The 20,840-nt window shown below is 43.8% G+C and overlaps 2 protein-coding genes across 4 annotated transcripts; one reads left to right on the forward strand and one right to left on the reverse strand.

Moving 5' to 3' along the window:
* Positions 1-478: 478 nt before the first annotated feature.
* On the reverse strand, positions 479-9,116 carry LOC121577457 (WD repeat domain phosphoinositide-interacting protein 1-like). Of its 2 annotated transcripts, XM_045224883.1 has the most exons (13): positions 8,733-9,116; positions 6,913-6,995; positions 5,292-5,461; positions 4,965-5,061; positions 4,776-4,873; positions 4,438-4,530; positions 4,030-4,100; positions 3,484-3,591; positions 3,146-3,427; positions 2,602-2,766; positions 2,385-2,492; positions 1,851-1,999; positions 479-1,584 (listed from the first exon to the last, which is right to left on the reverse strand). In XM_045224883.1, exons 1-13 carry the CDS (start codon positions 8,807-8,809, stop codon positions 1,463-1,465), a joined length of 1,623 nt encoding a protein of 540 aa, XP_045080818.1. In that variant the 5' UTR covers positions 8,810-9,116; the 3' UTR covers positions 479-1,462. The 2 variants fall into 2 exon arrangements, with proteins under 2 accessions (XP_045080818.1, XP_041747151.1); XM_041891217.2 differs by lacking the exon at positions 3,146-3,427 and having other exon boundaries at positions 8,733-9,106.
* A 2,898-nt stretch (positions 9,117-12,014) lies between these two features.
* LOC121577546 (cAMP-dependent protein kinase type I-alpha regulatory subunit) lies at positions 12,015-20,537 on the forward strand. 2 transcript variants are annotated; one of them, XM_041891257.2, is made up of 11 exons: positions 12,015-12,111; positions 13,372-13,609; positions 13,800-13,967; positions 14,176-14,267; positions 14,396-14,457; positions 14,564-14,610; positions 14,986-15,144; positions 19,481-19,541; positions 19,753-19,874; positions 19,979-20,060; positions 20,299-20,537. In XM_041891257.2, exons 2-11 carry the CDS (start codon positions 13,436-13,438, stop codon positions 20,469-20,471), a joined length of 1,140 nt encoding a protein of 379 aa, XP_041747191.1. In that variant the 5' UTR covers positions 12,015-12,111; positions 13,372-13,435; the 3' UTR covers positions 20,472-20,537. The 2 variants fall into 2 exon arrangements, with proteins under 2 accessions (XP_041747191.1, XP_041747186.1); XM_041891252.2 differs by having other exon boundaries at positions 12,039-12,181.
* Positions 20,538-20,840: the final 303 nt, after the last annotated feature.

Below are 20,840 nucleotides of genomic sequence, written 5' to 3' on the forward strand. Positions count from 1 at the left end.
AGTATTATATAGAGCCATTATTGCATGGAACTCCGTTCCATCTGATATTGCTCAAATGAACAGAAAACCTGGTTTCAAAAAATAGATAAAGCAACACCTCACGGCACAACGCCTCTCCCCTATTTGACCTAGATAGTTTGTGTGTATGTATTGGTATTGATATATGTAGGCTACGTGTGCCTTTTTTTAAAATTTATTTTTAAATTGGTGTAGTTCTGTCCTTGAGCTGTTCTTGTCTATTAATGTTCTGTATTATGTCATGTTTCATGTTTTGTGTGGACCCCAGGAAGAGTAGCTGCTGCTTTTGCAACAGCTAATGGGGATCCTAATAAAATACCAAATAAGTAGGATGAAGTGGCCAATACACACTGATCTAAGACCAGTTTAGTTTGTACCACTAATAGTTAACCTTTCTTCCAAGGTTAACTTCACTTTAACCTGAGACATTTCAATGAAATGAAACACAGGAGACTTGTTTGATTCACATTCCCTTTAATTTGTGGTTTAAAATCTTCAAAATCAAAACTTCCAAAGAACATTAGTGTTCTCAAAGCTCCACCCTTTGACAAATCAGTCACAAGGTAATAACAATGGGCATACTGTTTACAAACGATATATACATGTATATATATACACACATTATACACAAACAATAAAAATCAAATTTCCGCCAAAACCTTCACTTAATTTAAGTACTTTAGGTCTAATGCATTGATGAATAATTCTAATTTCATATTCCAAAATAATATTTAATACAAGTCAACATTATTTTTTACAAAGTAGTAACATCTACGTAATGTCTGAAATTTTACAATATTCAACATTATTTAGTCAATGGTGTTAATAACATAATCACTGAAATAAAAGGACCTGTAAGAATCTATAATACAGTTCTCTCTATCAAGTTTTTCACATTTCAGTATTTTATTATTCTTCCCACATTTTTCTAGAGATAAAAAACCACCTCAAGACATATGATAGAAGGCCCTCTCTCTCTCCTTCTCTGTTCCACCATCCCCTCTCCCCCCCCCCACTTTCAGCACTTCTCAATAGCTCTATATGAATGCAATTCAATATTAAAGTCCATTTTTAACCAGTTTAAATATTGGTTAATATTAGACTAGAGGTAGGCTACAACTTCATAGTCCAGACCTGCTTCCCTTCTGATAGTTAGGGAATGGATTTTAATTGTATTCATATTGACCTTTAGGGCCAGGTATAAGACAATGTACAGAGACAGGCCTACTGTCTAGCCATACTCTACTTCTGAATGGCACATGAGAGTAACCAATCACCACTGTGGCATCTACATTTCTCCCATCTGATTGGCTCGTTGGGGACATGGGGGGGGGTTCTCATCACTGATATCCTTCCTTCTAGCGTGAATGGCTCTAGTTGATTGGTTCCTAGGAAGTGGTGGGTCAGAATGGCTCCAGTTGATTGGTTCCTGGGAAGTGGTGGATCAGTTGGTCTGGTTGCTGACAGGAGGAAACTCGTTCTCGTCATCCAGACAGACGGGTCCCTCTGCAAACTCATGTTCAGGGATCACATCTCCTTTCTCAGCCCCTCCATCCTCTGAGTAGCCTGGGAAGAGGATAGAATGAGAGGAGAAGAGAGATTACAGAAGGGCACGTAATCAGACTAAGCTGAAGAGTTACAAATTCCACGATAGACATTTAAAGGTCATTTCCCATTGAGCCGACATATGCAGCGTCTCCGCTAAAGTGGGAACATTGCCTTTAAATTTCAATCACGCTGTAAAGCTGAAATTCCGTGATGCGAATTGAATAGAGCCCTTAATCACACAAGGTAAGACACACTACATTCATAAAGCAAACCACACACAATACCTGTGAGAGTGGTAGAAGAGGGTGGGTTCGAGGGGAGGGCCACAGTGGCAGCGTATGATGGGCTGGTTGACGGTGGGAGGGACCTTCCATCCTCTGGCTCCTCCTCTTCCGGTTGTGCTTCCTGTGGCACCTCATCTCCTTCAAATAGCCTGGAGAAAACACAAAGAGAGCCTGATTACACACACACACACACACACACACACACACACAAACATGCTTAAGCACACACATATGCTCACCGGGGTTGGGGTCAATTTAATTTAAATTCCAGTCAATTCATTTTCCTTATTGAAAAGCATTGAAAATAATTGGAATTGGAATGTCATTGTACTTCCTGAATTTACTGGAATTGAAATGGAATTGACCCCAACTCTGAGGCTCACACAAACAGAACACAGTCCCTCACCTGTGATTCCTGACCAGAACACAGTCCCTCACCTGTGTTTCCTGACCAGAACATAGTCCTTCACCTGTGTTTCCTGAACAGATCCCAGTCCCTCACCTGTGTTTCCTGAACAGATCCCAGTCCCTCACCTGTGTTTCCTGACCAGAACACACTCTCCTCCATCCTGTGGGTCGATGTTATAGATGTAGAGATGTCCATCTGATGAGGCCACCAGCAGACGAGGCAGCTTCTGAACCCTGAAAATATACCAAGTAATAGGACTGTAAAATAAAGAGACCCAACATTGAATCACACACAGACACACACCACCCCGCCCTGCATCCACCCGCAAACACACAAACGTACATGGACAAGGCGCAGACGTTCTTGAGTCCGAACATGTTGAGTCGTACGGTGGCGAAGGCCCGGTCTTGGTGCATCATGTCAGAGACCTGGGAGGGAAGGTAGGTGCTGGCTGCTGTGAACATCTTTCCCACGTACGCACCCCACGTAGGAGACTCACCCTCTCGACTACAGACAGGCAGAGGAGACAGGCAGGAGTCAATCGCACTGCTCTTCCTGACTGACTGACTTCAGAGACAAAACTGTAACACAAAGCATTTTACACTCCTGACAACTAGCCACTGAGGACCAGAAAGGGACAAGACGTAAGACGATCAACACAACAAAATCAGGACAGTAAACAGTGTGTACCTGGGGCTGTGTTGTAAACAGTGAGTACCTGGGGCTGTGTTGTAAACAGTGAGTACCTGGGGCTGTGTTGTAAACAGTGAGTACCTGGGGCTGTGCTGTAAACAGTGAGTACTTGGGGCTGTGCTGTAAACAGAGTGTACCTGTGGCTATGCTGTAAACAGTGAGTACCTGGGGCTGTGCTGTACATAGTGAGTACCTGGGGCTGTGCTGTAAACAGTGAGTACCTGGGGCTGTGCTGTAAACAGTGAGTACCTGGGGCTGTGCTGTAAACAGTGAGTACCTGGGGGCTGTGCTGTAAACAGTGTGTACCTGGGGGCTGTGCTGTAAACAGTGAGTACCTGGGGCTGTGCTGTAAACAGTGTGTACCTGGGGCTGTGTTGTAAACAGTGAGTACCTGGGGCTGTGCTGTAAACAGTGAGTACCTGGGGCTGTGCTGTAAACAGTGTGTACCTGGGGCTGTGTTGTAAACAGTGAGTACCTGGGGCTGTGCTGTAAACAGTGTGTACCTGGGGCTGTGTTGTAAACAGTGAGTACCTGGGGCTGTGCTGTTCCAGTTTGAAGATATGGACCGTCTCTGTGTTGCTGGAGGCACAGAGGAACTGGGCGTCTGAACTAAAGGACAACGAGCTGATACTCACATACCTGAAACACAGACACACATGGTAAGAGTCATCATCCCCAAGATACCAAACCTACCCCTACAAAACCTTGGAATAGTTCTGTAGTCTGTCTACATATGTAGTGTCTGTAGTATATGTAGTGTCTGGTAGTGTCTGGTAGTATCTGTCGTGTCTGGTAGTGTCTGTAGTGTCTGTAGTGTCTGTAGTGTCTGGTAGTGTCTGGTAGTGTCTGGTAGTGTCTGGTAGTGTCTGTAGTGTCTGGTAGTGTCTGGTAGTGTCTGGTAGTGTCCAGTAGTGTCCGGTAGTGTCCGGTAGTGTCTGGTAGTGTCTGGTAGTGTCCGTAGTGTCTGTAGTGTCTGGTAGTGTCCGGTAGTGTCTGGTAGTGTCTAGTGTCTGTAGTGTCCGTGGTGTCCGTAGTGTCTGTAGTGTCTGTAGTGTCTGTAGTCTGGTATAAACTGACCTCTTCATCCCTCTGCGGAACTCAAACAGCCTCTGTCCCTCTGGGATGGTGAACACTCTGATCACTGTACCCTGGAGTGGAGGAGGAGATGGTCAGACAGAACCGTTGTAGACAGAGATGTACACTGAGTGTACAAAACATTAGGAACACCTGCTCTTTCCATGACATATTGATGTCACCTGTTAAATCCACTTCAATCAGTATAGATAAAGGGGAGGAGACAGGTTAAAGAAGGATTGTTAAGCCTTGCTTGAGACAATTGAGAAATGGATTGTGTATGTGTGCCATTCAGAGGGTGAATGGGCAAGACAACAGATGTAAGTGTTCTTAATGTTTTCTACACTCAGTGTATATATAGTGAAGACAGTTGAAAGGCAGGAAGAGAGAGGGAGGAACAGTCAGACTCACCCTCTCAGAGGCGCTGGCCAGTTTGGTTCCTGAAGCGTTGAATGTGAGGGCTGCCAAGGGACTGTCATGGGCTGGGATCCTCGTCACCGTGCTCTAAGGAAAACACGGGTCACACATTTGTGACATCATCAACCTGCGACCACTTCAACAGCCGTGACATGCAATGACTGTACTTCATGTCCTCAAAGGTATTAAGGCAGTTCAACTACCACTCCAACCACTCTACTAGCTAACCCACAACCTGCCATTAGGATCAACATGAATACCCCTGCGTTGTGCTCTGTAGACAGTGGTTGAATAGCAGCGGTGGTAGAAGTCATTTCAATATCATGTCTTACCAGGTTGTTGGCGTCGTAGACAATGATCTCTCCGATGGTCTGACTGCCAGGGTACGCCAGGTAGGAGTTACCATGGTTCACAGAGAGGGCACAGAGACCTGACGGGTTGGAGGGTGTGTCTGTGTTTAAAAACTGAGCATAGTTGAGGGTATGATGAATTGTGTGTGTGTGTGTGTGCGTATTCAGTACCTGAGGGGTTGTGGGGTGTGTTGAGCAGTGTCTTCAGCAGCTTCATGTCTTTGATGTTGTGGATGTAAACAGACTCCTCCAGACACACCACCAGCCTCTACAGGGGACAGAGAGGGAAACGTTGCAGCAGAGCTGAAAGGGGGGATAGGTATGGAATGGGAACTGACCTCAGGATAGGTGAGAGAGATTGGATTGGAATGGGGCCTCAATCTGACCTAAGGATACACTCTTAGAAAAAAGGGTTCCAAAAGGGCCCTTTGGCTGTCCTATAAGAACCCTTTAGATTCTAGATAGCAGTGAGGAATGGGTTTGGAATAGGGCCATTACCTGTCTGTTGAGACGGACTGAGAGGATGTTGTTGGAGTAGCTATAGTTGCAGATCTCTGTTCCCCTCTTGAAGTGGTAGACGTTCATACGTCGGGGCATGGAGAGACTGACCACCACCACCAGACTGCTGGAGAACAACCGCTCCACGACGTACACGTCTGGACACTCCGCTGGGAGAGAGAGAGGGAGGGAAGGAAGGGGGAGGGGGAGGGGGAGGGGAGAGGGAGGGAAAGAAGGGGAAGGGGAGGGGAGGGGAGAGGGAAGGAAGGGGGGAGGGGAGAGGGAAGGAAGGGGGAGGGGGATGGGAGGGGAGGGGAGGGGAGAGGGAGGGAAAGAAGGGGGAGGGGAGATGGAAGGAAGGGGGAGGGGAGAGGGAAGGAAGGGGGGAGGGGATAGGGGGAGGGGTGGGGGAGGAAGTGGGGGGGAGGGAGGAAGCGGGGGGGAGGGGGAGGGATAGGGTTGAGGGAGGGAGGGGTTAAATCACATACAAGTGCTAATATAAAACACACTGCATAGAATACACACACACACACACACATACACACACAAACACACACACACACATACACACACAAATACACACACACAAATACACACACACACACACAAATATACACACACACAAATATACACACACACCCACACAAATACACACACACACACACACAGGTAAACATGTATATAGAGCACACATGCACAGACACCCAAACACACACACTCACGCAGGCACACATTCCATCATTCATTCATTCTATCATTCATTCCATCATTCATTCATTCTATCATTCATTCCATCATTCATTCATTCTATCATTCATTCCATCATTCATTCATTCTATCATTTATTCCATCATTCATTCATTGTATCATTTATTCCATCATTCATTCCTTCATTCATTCCATCATTCATTCCATCATTCATTCCTTCATTCATTAATTCCTTCATTAATTCCTTCATTCATTCATTCCTTCATTCATTCCTTCTATCATTTATTCCATCATTCATTCATTCTATCATTTCTTCCTTCATTCATTCCATCATTCATTCCTTCATTCCTTCATTCATTCATTCATTCTATCATTTATTCCATAATTCATTCATTCTATCATTCATTCCTTCATTCATTCCATCATTCATTCCATCATCATTCATTCCATCATTTATTCCATCATTTATTCCTTCATTCATTCCATCATTCATTCCTTCATTCATTCCATCATTCATTCCATCATTCATTCCATCATTTATTCCATCATTCATTCCATCATTCATTCCATCATTCATGCCATAATTCATTCCATACTCAAACTAAAACATTCATAGGCTCACACACTTTCTTCTCACTGTGATGTGAAACACTGATAATATACTTGCAGAATGCATCACTGGGAACAGGCTTGTGGTGTAACATACTACTCTCTACCATTGTTTACATATGTGGGAGAGGGAGGGCTATATCAGCTTAGAACAACTTGTTGTCTGGTTACAGACTACTGTTTAACCACGCTGGTTGACCTGACCGCAGCTTACTGGGTGTTTGTTTTGTCCCGGTGCTAGGATACCAGCTTAGTGTTTAACAGTAGCTACCAGTACACACAGGCTTTAAGGACACTCACTCACCTCCTTCGTGGATGCAGTCCATCTTGTCCACCGAGGTGACAGAGAAGAGTCTGTAGCCTGACTTAGTGCCCACTGATAGAGACCTGAAACACACAGAGACCCAACTGTTGTTAAACATCCAAGATGGCATCCACTACGTGTGTAGTCTATAACCCACTATAGGGGTGTAGTGTTGTAAACCGCCATAATGGTTTCATCATAATCCCCTCTCAAGGTTTGCTTGAAGGTTACAGTTTGTTAATATGATATAACCAAAGAGGCTGGATGTTCACTTGTTGTGCCATAATCTAAGTAATCATCTACCTCTTAAACTAAATGCACATACAATGGAAAAACCATACAATAAAATAGAATGAGTTCAGTTCCAAACAATCCAGGCAGTTGTAAAAACCTCTCCAGCATTTATCTTTTTGTTATCTGTGCGTCCAATATCAAAACCACACAAGTAATTCATGGAAATAAAATGGATTTTTGATTGGAGAAAATAAACGGAACCTCAAGCCTCCCTCCCTATCCTTGTTCTCTAACCAGGACACCTCTATCCCCTACTACCTTTACCCAGTGCATTCTTAAAATTACACTACGTTTATGAGTGGAAAGGCTGATTGGACCAAGGCTGATTGGACCACTAAAGGCAGAGGATGTTGTTTTCTAAGGAAAGCCTTAGTACACACTCCGCTTACCAGGAACTGTAGGGGATACATGCAATGCCTCACTACCCAGTGAGCTATATATAGCAGTCAGGGGAAATGAAGGATACAGTGTGCTGTATGGTCAACACAGCAAGAGTTGACTAAGGTCATGTGATCACCCTAAGAACTTCAAACAACACTGATAATCAAGCACACTATCTATGGACATATACAGATATACTGTGTAGAGAAAAGGAGGGGCAGGTGTCTGTCAACAGGTGGAATAGGATAGACTAGGAAGATATAGGATCATATTCATTCTAGAGTAGACACTGATCTAAGATCAGTTTAACATCCCCCCTTATGGTTTAGGTTATGCTATGTGGAGGGTGAGCTGATCCTAGATATGTGCCTGAGGGCAACCACTACCCAGTGTTGAACAGGTGTGTGGTTCAGTGGGATATAGGCCTAGCCCAGGTAACAAATAGCCTAACTGCTGCTTGTCTTATCATGTCTGAGGATGATTGAAAATGGGAGAGAGCTAACGTTAACATGTGTGTTTGACCATCTGGCTGTCACTACACCTTTAACCGACCTGTAGATCAACAGTGTCTGGCTGCTCCTCTATCACTCACACTCAAATGTTGCCTAGCATGGGATTCCATTCCCAAAGACCCTTTGTCATAATGCAATACATCCAACCGCACCATGCATGCAGTGGTAATAGCCTAAGTGCTTCAAGAAATCATGACAGTTCGACAACTCATTCCATGTGTCATCATCTGAGACAAAAATCTGACTTGCACAATAGTCTGCTGTGCTGACCAGTATCTCTACTGTAGGTCAAATCTTGCCTGGATACTTTTCTCTGGCCATCTATCTATAAGCCTTCGTAGTGTGGTGGCTTACTTCACAAGGTACTAACCTATATTTTAGGAACTGTCTTGATGAGACACCATTTGACAATTGGATTAACATTGATAAACCACATGCACAAGTGGGTTAGGTAGGAAGATACAATTCATACATTAACATATATCTGCTACAGAACAGCAGACAGACCATATTACAGCTAGAAGCACGCATACAGATTTACTACCTAGATTATACAAGAAGAATCTATATAACAGTGCGACAAGTTGAATTCGCTAGAACTGCCCCGAGTTGGCAGACAGGGCGCTTGCTTACGTGGTGTCCTGGTTGAACGAGGCGCTGATCAAGCCTTGAGGCCCTCCCGGACCGTCGGATGTCTCCCGGTCCTCCATCCCGTCCACTGTGATTCTCCTGCTCCACTGCCCTAGTTCGGGGGCCTGTGTTCGGATCGATCACTCCGAAACCCAGCTTCTCAACACACGTATGCGCTCGAGATTAGTTATTACAATGTTATAAATACTATACAAATTAGAAACAGCTGGCTTGAATCCTGAAACTAAAATGATTAGTTGTTTCTTCTACTTTAGAACACGGCGCGTGTATTGTTCTGTTCTGTTAACCCTAACTTCTAGAGTTAACAGGAGACAGACAAAAACAAAAACAGCTGAGGGCTGGATGCGTCACTTTTGTGCCATTTTCTATTGGCTGATTGGATCATTGGGAGACTACCCCTGCACCACTCAGATTGGCCAACCTTTTCAAAACCTGTATCTGATTGGGCGGATTCGATTATGCTGAGCCGCGCGGCACTGGGTAAAGGCCCTTACGTCATCGGGCGAAAGCGGGAAGGGAGGAGTAGGAGTGCACTTCTCAAATGGAACAGTAATCTGTGCTGCTCGGTCATTTTGTCAACAAGGCAGCATGGTTCATCGTCCAGAAACATACAACCAGTGGCGGCTCCTGAAAAAATTCTCAGGAGGGGCAATTTTTCTGATGATTTAGGTGACCTACACACATTTTAAAAAAGATATGTCCAGCAACAACATGAAGACAGGGGCAGCATATAAGTCAATACCAGAAGCATTTATTGACTGATCTGGGGAGATGGATTCCAGTTTCTGTGACATATTATAAATAATCTCTGATGCCTTTGTTATATTAGCTTTTGGTTGAATGTACTGTCGTAGTAAATATATAATGTTATAGCTTGGTCTGACTAAAATCTTGTGCATGACCCATTTTGTGTTGGGCGTTTGTTTTCAATCAATGCTGTTCCTATCCTATAACAATGGACAAAAGAGTCCTATCTTGTCAGCCTTGTCAGCAGGTGGCCAAGGACAACACCCACGCCATAGGTCTCTCAGTTCTTCCAACTCACGAGTTCTTGCTCTGAGGACACACACACACACACACACACACACACACACACACATCATCACTGATAACACACACACACACACACATCATCACTGTTAAACACACACACACACACAAAAATCCCCTCTCTTTAGGCTGAACATTTGAAGACAGAGAACCCGACTCAGAGCCAATGCAACAGTGGAGGGGACATCGCCCAACTCATCAGGACCAATCAGAAGATCAGATCTACTAGATTCAACCTACATCATTTATTGTATAAAATGTCTGCACACAATGTTTTCGGGGCTCTCTTCAGATAGCTCCCTAAGAGTTTGACGAACGAGTCCGTGCACGCGATTCCAGATATCTTTACCTCTGAATAAACTGCCTTTATTATACCATATCCACCCTGTCCAAAGTCTCTACTTGGTCTCAGTTCTCCAGTAAACTTGTGATTATCAACAGTACACAACGGTAACAAACAATTGGGGGAACTCACGGGGCAGATAGTAAGGTCGCAGTGACACAGAAAGCAGTTCAATGTCGGGGGTACAGAGTCGCTCTCTTACCAGGATCGATTTTCCCTGTGACTGTCAGATCGCGGTCCGCTCTGACCAGGGTGAAGCCGGCCGGCTCCACTTCTCTGTCCGGGACTCTGTCATCCAGCCAAGTCTCCCAGCTGTATTGGATTCCGCTGCCAGCAGCGTTTTCATTATTTAGTCCGTTCGTAGCGGGTATGTACATGATCAACAAGATCAGTCCAAAACCCACCACTGGAAATCCATGGTTGGCAGAATGTTTGTAAACTAAGTGTACAAATTAAAAACATAAAATAACGCCACTAAGTGTACAAATTAAAAACATAAGATAACGCCACACTGCAGGTCGCAACAGAGACGCTGCTAGCCGCTATTTTCTTAGTTACGTTCATGGTTACGTCACGTATGACGAAAGCGTGAAGTGCAAGCCCACAGACACCCATAGAGATTGTATTGAAAGCTTTGAAATTTGAAAAAAATAGATTTTACATGGGAGTCTATGACAGACTTCTGGGCGATTTTCAACATGACTGAAATCGCCCCAAAAACGGGCGGGGCCATTTGAAGCACGACTTTAGCCTGCTTTGACATTTAGTGGCAGTCAGATCAGATTAGAACTTTGATAACTACTGTTGCCGTGATATAATTGATTAGAAAAAAAATCCCTTCCTTTTCCCGTTTGGCAGTGCGTCGCCCATATCGCCCTATTGAACACACCGCCCCTGCATACAACGTCTATTTAACATCAAATAAATGTTTTAATGTTCTAACTTGTTTTCATTGATATGGCAGATAAAGCTAAAAAGCGATCACTTTTGCATGTGAAAACACAGAATCTTACTCATTACGCCTCGTGCACACCTGTTGTGTTTACTGTCAGTGTTCAGGCAGAAATCCATTAATTTCATTGGGAGGCAATCAGCACCACTGCAACTCATCTGCAGGACTAGGTTGCGGTGCGTGGCACTGTGTGCAGTGTATCGCATGGTTGGATTTTTTCAATGTGTGCTTTGCTTTGCCTCCACGTGCTAAACGTCACTTTGTTTTGAGCCGACTTCGCTGTGGGTTTTGAATGGGGCAGGCTCACACCCCGGAGACAGTCCGGTTCCAAAACGAATGCAATCAACGTTCACCCCGTGCAAAATTAAACGATTGCGATTAGTTAATTTTCCTTCATTCTGGGCACGAGGAATTGTTTTGATCGTTTTGATTGGTTGGAGTGTGCTGCACCAAATGGATGGACCCATTGAATGTTTTGCTGACCATCTTTGCCACATCTTTCTATGTGAAGCTTTGCAAAGTAAAACATTTAAATAAATAAAAACCTTTGCAGAGTTTGCACAAAAGCTATGCATACAACAATGTACTTTACAACTTCCTTGGCTGATCAATCATGAAACACAAATCTAATCCAATGGCACTGCCATCTGCCATCTATTGTTTATTATAAGGCTAAACTGCTGAGGCATAGTGCGCAGAAATTAATCTTCCTAAAACAACAATCTCCTCCCAAAAATATTCCTATATTGAGTATTCTTTGAATAGAGGACGCTCCACTCACTGTTCATGGGAAATGTTGAATAGGAGACTATCGGGTCCTTCTATCTGCTATCACTTTAATCGATTTCCCATTGACGTCATGATTTCCATGCGTTCCCCTTTAATGTTGCCAAGGGTTACGGCTCACATGACAGAAGGAGGCGAATTGACGTCAATGACGGCTTGTGATTGGTCCTAAACCCGTATCCGGTGGGGCAGCCGTCCAAGGATTTGGAAAAATCGAAGCGAGAAATTTGGTAAGCTTGTGGAAATAACATCCAAAACCGAGTCAGTGTCGAAGGGCTCGGTAAGAATTCGCGGATTCTTGTAAGTATCTACATGCTTCATCGTTGAAAATTGATGCCCTTGCAATTGCGGGATATGTAGCCTCCGCCTCACATTTGTTTACGATAGAGCTCAAGATGGCGTCATTGGCAAGAGGGCTTTGCAGGCCAAATGCCAACTAGTTAGCTATATTTCATATCAATCAATACAGTTTTACCAAGCTAGCTTCGTCATGAGTATGTTTAAGTTAACTAACTAGCTAACGTACCAGTAATCTGCGATCAAACAGCGATGTGATGCGTACTACCTTTAGTACCTAGCTAACTACGTATTATAGGCCTAATTTAGCTAGCTAGCTAGCTAGGTCTTGAATGCTGTCAACTGTTATACTCCCAGTTGTTTTTGACGGCTATAGTTAATATAGCTAACTAGCATTGTAGCCAACCAGAGTTTGCCTTATAATTTACCCATCCAACTGGTAAACGTTACTGCTCCAATCAACGGTTTGAAAGCAAGGCCATTTTGAATGTTGTTTTTGTAATATGTAATCTCATATTATTCCAGGGGACAGTTCATAAGCAGTATTGAAAACGCCATAGTAATAAGTATCACAAGATAGCAGGAAATTCAGGAACTGTCTGAAATCCTAGTCAACATTATCTCGGCTAGATATTTAGTGTCTTGATGTAAATGGTTGTTTCTATCATTTATATCCCCATGATCTGTCTTTAGATTGATGCCACTGAGAACCATATGATCAGTACAATGTAACCCTTTGGTGGAGGACCTAACTTTACCAATGCACTAAATCCTGTCTTTAGTAGTAAAGCAGCATGTCATGCTTGCTATCTGGCTCCTTCTTTGATAAAGATGATTAAAATAATCTATTTTTGTTAGATTAGGAATGACATGGTCCTATATACTGCTTATGATATACAGTAATCCTGACGTCTGCATTATGAAACTGATAAGAAATGTCAGACGACATCAAACAAGGATACAGTTGGTTTACCACTTAGTAAGATGTAATCACATATGACCAAGTTTCCATGAAGCATCCCTGCAACACCTCTATTCTCTTTATTTCTGTCATACTCCCTTCCTCCCTCCTTTGTTCATTTTAGTCAGTCATCAGATGTTAGAAGACAATAACAACCACATTAGAAGAGCATTGTAACCCTTGAATTTTTTTTTTTGAAGTAACCATCCAAGTTGTCTCTCTCCATCTCTAGTTCAGAGGTCAGAGTTTGCGAGTTTACCAGGTGGTAGCGGAGCAGGAGCGCGTCGTGAATCGTGATGGCGTCGAGCAGTACGAGCAGTGAGGAGGAGAGGAGTCTGAGGGAGTGTGAGCTCTACGTGCAGAAACACAACATCCAGCAGCTGCTGAAGGACTGCATCGTCCAGCTGTGTACCTCCAGGCCAGACAGACCCATGGCATTCCTCAGAGAGTATTTTGAGAGGCTGGAGAAGGTGAGTCTGGGCGGGTAGGGTGGTGTGTGTGTGTGCGTGCGTGTGTGTATGCGTACCGTCTAGCTGTGTACCTCCATTCTTGACTGACCCATGACCTTCCATGAAACTAGTTTTATCATTGTAGTGCCTTTATATTGTAAAGTGTTCCCCTGGCAGCTAATTGGATGTTTGTGACCTGTGACCCGTGCAGGAGGAGGCCAAGCAGATCCTGAACCAGCAGAAGGCCAGCAGCCGTTCTGACTCCCGGGATGAGGAGGTGTCTCCTCCTATGAACCCTGTTGTCAAGGGTCGCCGGCGGAGAGGAGCCATCAGCGCTGAGGTCTACACAGAGGAGGACGCTGCTTCCTATGTCAGAAAGGTGAGGACACACACATAAAAAAAAAAAAAAAAGTAAATCACCTTGAAACACATGGCTCTACTAAAACAACAAAGCATCAGACAAAACAGTCAGTTAGACAAGCCCACAAAACAATGTCCTCTACTTACAGTCATATCTATGGGCTGGCTGGAGATATTGTGAATACCTAGGGTGAAGTGCCTAATCTTGGATGCGTTTTGTTTTCAAGGTCATTCCTAAAGACTACAAAACAATGGCTGCCCTGGCTAAAGCTATCGAAAAGAATGTGCTTTTCTCTCACTTGGATGACAATGAGAGGAGGTATGTTGTTAACAGGCTATGATTTGTCTGTAAAGTTTGGTTGTCAATGTGAGTTTATCAATCCCACTGATCAAGCCACAAACTTGAAACTTTTTCAAAAACGTAACAAACACAATCTTTATTCACAGTGACATCTTTGACGCCATGTTTTCAGTTACCTACATCGCTGGAGAGACTATCATTATACAAGGTACTGTAGGCTGGGATTTTCCTTTAGATTCAGTAGAAATTCAATTAGACCTGAATGCCTTTTTATTCCAGAGAAAATATGAACAATATCCTCTCTTCCCCGTCAGGTGATGAGGGGGATAATTTCTACGTCATCGACCAAGGAGAGACGGATGTACGTCTCTTTGATGTATTTTAGGAACCAACAACAACTATTTTTGACTCTTGTGTTACACACACACACACACAAGCTTGTCTTGATTTTTTCCTCCTGAATATGACAGGCTTATTTTTGCAACTCTCTTTTTAGACCGTTTATATCTTATTTTTTGTCATCTGTTACTTCCCTATTCAGATTCCTATTATCTGATACCTTAGCAATGCCTACTCTCATAGAAATAGGATTCTAATTAGATGGCTAAACCTCATTATTTCTACACAATATAAGAAACAACATGCACGTAGACAGAAACAACAACATCTAATAGAGACAGTAACACACTGACCTTACCTGGTCTTCATGTCTAAACACCCCCTCCCTTCCTGCCAGGTGTATGTCAACAATGAGTGGGTGACCAATATCGGGGAGGGGGGCAGCTTTGGAGAGTTGGCCCTGATCTACGGGACCCCAAGGGCTGCCACCGTCCGAGCCAAGAGCAACGTCAAACTGTGGGGCATCGACAGAGACAGCTACAGGAGGATACTCATGGTGAGCCCTGCTCTGCTCTGCCACTTCCATCTGACTGACATGATTTGTTGAGTTACCTTCAATAATTTTGGAGTGATTAACGATAAGTAGGGACAGGTGGAATTGCTATGATTTTTGTAACTGCTGGATTTTATGAATTGAATATACAGACAACCCAATGTTCCCTCTAAGCTGCGCGCGTTTGCACGCAGTACCCCCAGGACGTGCCGCGCAGCTCCCCCAGGACTGCCGTGCAGAAATATCAGCCCACAGAGAGAAGCACGAGATTGAACTTCACTCAACTTTTTAGAGCAGTGGTCACGTCGATCTCCAAGGCATTCCTAGTCGAACACCAAACATTTCTGTAAAAAACACAACAAGCCTTGTTCCTATATATTTTTTTATTAGTCTTGGGCTGTTGGCGGTAGGTGCACCCGATTCAGCTGTCCTGCCATTTTGAACCATTTCATGTGTCTGAAGGTACAAACTCTTTCTTCACGGTGGGCCCAGAGAGCAAATCAAGTGCACTATAGGCCTACCGCTGGCCAATCAGATGGCTCAGATGACCGTGTCTGCAGTAACGTAGCAGGCATAAAAGAAAGCCACAGCAAAGTTGATACTGTGAGATTTCAAAATGTTTAAAACCATGACTAGAGAGAGACTGTGGTCTAAGGCACTGCATCGCAGTGCTAGCTGTGCCACTAGAGATCCTGGTTCGAATCCAGGCTCTGTCGTAGCCGGCCGCGACCGGGAGACCCATGGGGCGGCGCACAATTGGCTCAGCGTCGTCCAGGGTAGGGGAGGGAATGGCCGGCAGGGATGTAGCTCAGTTGGTAGAGCATGGCGTTTGCAACGCCAGGGTTGTGGGTTTGATTCCCACGGGGGGCCAGAATGAAAAATACAAAAAATAATGTATGCACTCATTAACTGTAAGTCGCTCTGGATAAGAGCGTCTGCTAAATGACTAAAAATGTAAATGTAATGAATACAGCAAAGAGCTGCTGTTTTTGAGTGAGTTCATGTTTGTTCTTACTCAGCACTGTCAACACTTTGTATTCAACACTTTTTTATAAGCCATAAAATGCGCTTTCTTCCCATTTCCACTCAGCGCTACAACAAGCAGTGCAGCAGTAATGAATGAGTAGGAAAGTGGATATATAGACTTGCGTCGTTATTATTAGCGGCTTGGTTCTTTTTTAATAATGTAATAATTCACTTTTCTCATAGGAGTAACAACATGAATTTGTGCATAAGGCAGAAATAATGTGGTGCGACTCGAGTTTGCCATCAGCTGGAAGACGGTGTCGCTTTTTGGTCAGTGTCAGTGGAGGAACGGGAGAGTGGAGGGATGTTGAGAGGCGGACCCTCAATCTGCTGCTCTCTCCCTCCACTGAGACTGACCATCAGATGCAGGCACCATCAGCCCAGTAAAATAAAAAGCAAATTATTTAAATGTATGCTCACTCAGCTGTGCCTCACAAGTATCACATTTTGAAATATAATTTTAAAAAATGGCCTGAACAACAATGCATTGGCAAGGCAATTCAAGCAAAGCAAATATGCGGTGATAATGTATTGGGCCTATAGCTTACTGCACAAACCTCATTGCTACAGAACTGTTTTTAATTGGTTAATGTTGCATAGGCTTATGTTTTTTTAAGTAGTGTTAAAAAAAAATTCTGAGAGGTAGATCTCGGCTTGCATTTTGACTAAAAGTGATCTTACATTTACATTTAAGTCATTTAGCAGACGCTCTTATCCAGAGCGACTTACAAATTGGTGCGTTCAAGTTATAGCCGGTGGCACAACCACTCAAAGGTTTTTTTTTTTTTATGGCTCAGAAAAGTTGGTGACCACTGTTCTACAGTTTTCCCTGGTAACACTATTAACGTTTCCCTTTTACTGTGGCAATTGTGATTGGATCACCGCAATATTAGCCACTTTCAATGCAACAAAACGAATTATGCAAGAGATTTTGTTGTAGGCAGAACGCATCCGAGTAGGATTCTATTGCATTGACACACGACTCAGCCCGTACTTTACACAGACCGGTGTGGCATAACCAATCAGAGCTGCAGTAGGCCTATATGCAAATAGACCATTGCCGTATATGGATCTGTGCCATTTACTTTGAACTGGACTGTGTTTACAGCATGAGCGGTCGTGAGTAGATGCGCTTGTTTTGAGATCAAAGCGAGAATTTGTAAAGTGGTTTCTTGCATCAAACACAACAGCATTTTCAGTCACCTCCTTGTCTGAAGGACAAGTGGATAAACAGGTTAATGTCAAGCCCTGCATGTTTTTTTCAAAAGTCATGGAATGTAGGCCTACATTGAACACCACACATTGGCTGCTACTGTAGCCTGAATGAAAGAACCACTACACTACTGGTCAAAAGTTTTAGAACACCTACTCATTCAAGGGTTTTTCTTTATTTTTTATTATTTTCTACATTGTAGAATAATAGTGAAGACATCAACACTATGAAATAACACAAGGAATCATGTAGTACCTAAAAAATTGTTAAACAAATCAAAATATACATTATATTTGAGATTCTTCAAATAGCCACCCTTTGCCTTGATGACAGCTTTGCACACTCTTGGCATTCTCTCAACCAGCTTCACCTGGAATGCTTTTCGAACAGTCTTGAAGGAGTTCCCACATGCTGAGCACTTGTTGGCTGCTTTTCCTTCACTCTGCAGTCCGACTCATCCCAAACCATCTCAATTTGGTTGAGGTCCGGAGATTGTGGAGGCCAGGTCATCTGATGCAGCACTCCATCACTCTCCTTCTTGGTCAAATAGCCCTTACACAGCCTGGAGGTGTGTTGGGTCATTGTCCTGTTGAAAAACAAATTATAGTCCCACTAAGCCCATACCAGATGGGATGGCGTAAATAAATAAATCAGACAGCGTCCCCAGCAAAGCACCCCCACACCATAACACCTCCTCCATGCTTTACGGTGGGAAATACACATGCAGAGATCATCCTCACAAAGACACGGCGGTTGGAACCAAAAATCTCAAATTTGGACTCCAGAACAAAGGACACATTTCCACCGGTCTAATGTCCATTGCTCGTGTTTCTTGGCCCAAGCAAGTCTCTTCTTATTGGTGTCCTTCAGTAGTGGTTTCTTTGCAGCAATTCGACCATGAAGGCCTGATTCACGCAGTCTCCTCTGAACAGTTGATGTTGAGATCTGTCTGTTACTTGAACTCTGTGAAGCATTTATTTGGACTGCAATTTCTGAGGCTGGTAACTGTAATGAACTTATCCTCTGCAGCAGAGGTAACTCTGGGTCTTCCTTTCCTGTGGCGGTCCTCATGAGAGCCAGTTTCATCATAGCACTTGATGGTTTTTGCAACTGCACTTGAAGAAACCTTCAAAGTTCTTGAAATGTTCTGTATTGATTGACCATCATGTCTTAAAGTAATGATGGACTGTTGTTTCTCTTTGCTTATTTGAGCTGTTCTTGCCATAATATGGACTTGGTCTTTTACCAAGTAGGGCTATCTTCTGTATACCCCCCCTAACTTGTCACAACACAACTGATTGGCTCAAATGCATTAAGAAGGAAAGAAATTCCACAAATGAACTTTTAAGAAGGCACACCTGTTAATTGAAATGCATTCCAGGTGACTACCTCATGAAGCTGGTTGAGAGAATGCAAAGAGTGTGCAAAGCTGTCATCAAGGCAAAGGGTGGCTATTTGAAGAATCTCAAATATAAAATATATTTTGATTTGTTTAACACTTTTTTTGGTTACTACATGATTCCATATGTGTTATTTCATAGTTTTGATGTCTTCACTATTATTCTACAATGTAGAAAATAGTGAAAATAAAGAAAAACCATTGAATGAGTAGGTGTTCTAAAACTTTTGACCGGTAGTGTTAAAATGCTATGGGATGCATTTTCTCCATTGTTTTTGATGGTAGGCCACTCCTGGTAGGCCTACATTATGATAAAATAGCCACAGTAGCCTATATGGCCACTGTTAAAACTGTAACTTAAAAGTGGTACAGCCTCAGTGTTAACAGTAAATGCGCGCTGAAAGTTGCAAAGAATTTTCACAATGGTCAAGTTTTAGCTCAGCAGACCTGAAATTTGCTCAGTGCCGGAAAAAATTAGAGGGAACATTGGAGACAACTACAAAAGATTAGCCCTATGAGCAGTAGATACATGATGATAGCAGTAGATACATGATGATAGCAGTAGATACATGATGATAGCAGTAGATACATGATGATAGCAGTAGATACATGATGATAGCAGTAGATGCATGATGATGTTTGAAGGCTTACAACAAATGTCAGAACTCGGGAATAAACATTAGGACTGTTGTTGTTTACAGGGCAGCACTTTGAGGAAGAGGAAGATGTACGAGGAGTTCCTCAGTAAAGTCTCCATCTTAGGTAAGGCTCACTGTTTCTTCTCATCTTTGACTTTTCCCCTGTAATAATAATGATTATAGCAACTTGCATACAGTGGCTTTCAAGACGCTGTTCATTGCCGGAGGGGTTAACAACTCTACTTCCACCACCTAGCTGTACTGTACAGTGGCTTCCTTTTGGTTCTGTATTGTGATGTCACTTACGCCCCTGCCTCGTGACTCCACCCCCTCAGAGTCTCTGGACAAATGGGAGCGTCTGACGGTGGCTGACTCTCTGGAGCCGGTGCAGTTTGATGACGGACAGAAGATCGTGGTGCAGGGAGAGCCTGGTGACGAGTTCTTCATCATACTGGAGGTATGTACATCACATTAGAGTACCTCCCCGTTTCTTTCTTTTTTTTTCAAAACCTTTTCTCCCGACTGAACACTACCCTGATGTTGGTGTTCTTTGTTCTGTAGGGTTCTGCAGCTGTGTTGCAGCGTCGCTCTGAGAACGAGGAGTTTGTGGAGGTTGGGAGGTTACAACCGTCTGACTACTTTGGTAAGAAGAACCTCCTCAGGCATCAACTGTCTCTCTTCTTCTCATCAAGTTTCTTTCTCGATTCATTTTGTTTATATATGCACTATATAACCCTGAATCTCACATTTTTAAGGCGATATGATAAAAGCACGAAGCTCTAACCTGAGTTGTGAAGCCTCACATATGGAGGTTAGATTAGAATAAATGAACCAGATTTGTGATGCCTGTTTTGTATTGAACATGTACTCCGTTCCTCCAGGTGAGATTGCCCTGCTGATGAACCGTCCCCGTGCTGCCACTGTGGTCGCCCGCGGTCCTCTGAAGTGTGTGAAGCTGGACCGACCACGGTTCGAACGTGTCCTGGGACCCTGCTCGGACATTCTCAAACGCAACATCCAACAGTACAACAGCTTCGTGTCACTGTCTGTCTGAGGGGTTTCCCCCACCCCCTGTATCCCCCTACCCCCTATTCTCCTGTGTAACACCATAACACCCCCTATGTAACCCCATAACACCCCCTCCCACTGTACCCCCCCTACCCTCAATCCCCTATGTAACCCCATAACACCCCCTCCCACTGTACCCCCCCTACCCTCAATCCCCTATGTAACCCCATAACACCCCCCTCACTGTACCCCCTACCCTCAATCCCCTATGTAACCCCATACCACCCCCTCCCCTGTACCCCCCTACCCCAATCCCCTATGTAACCCCATAACACCCCTCCCCGTGTACCCACCCTATCCCCTAATCCCCTATGTAACCCCATAACACCCCCTCTTTTAAACCCAGGGTCCACCA

The sequence above is a fragment of the Coregonus clupeaformis genome, chromosome 1 (genome assembly GCF_020615455.1).
Source record: "Coregonus clupeaformis isolate EN_2021a chromosome 1, ASM2061545v1, whole genome shotgun sequence".
Classification (NCBI taxonomy): domain Eukaryota; kingdom Metazoa; phylum Chordata; class Actinopteri; order Salmoniformes; family Salmonidae; genus Coregonus; species Coregonus clupeaformis.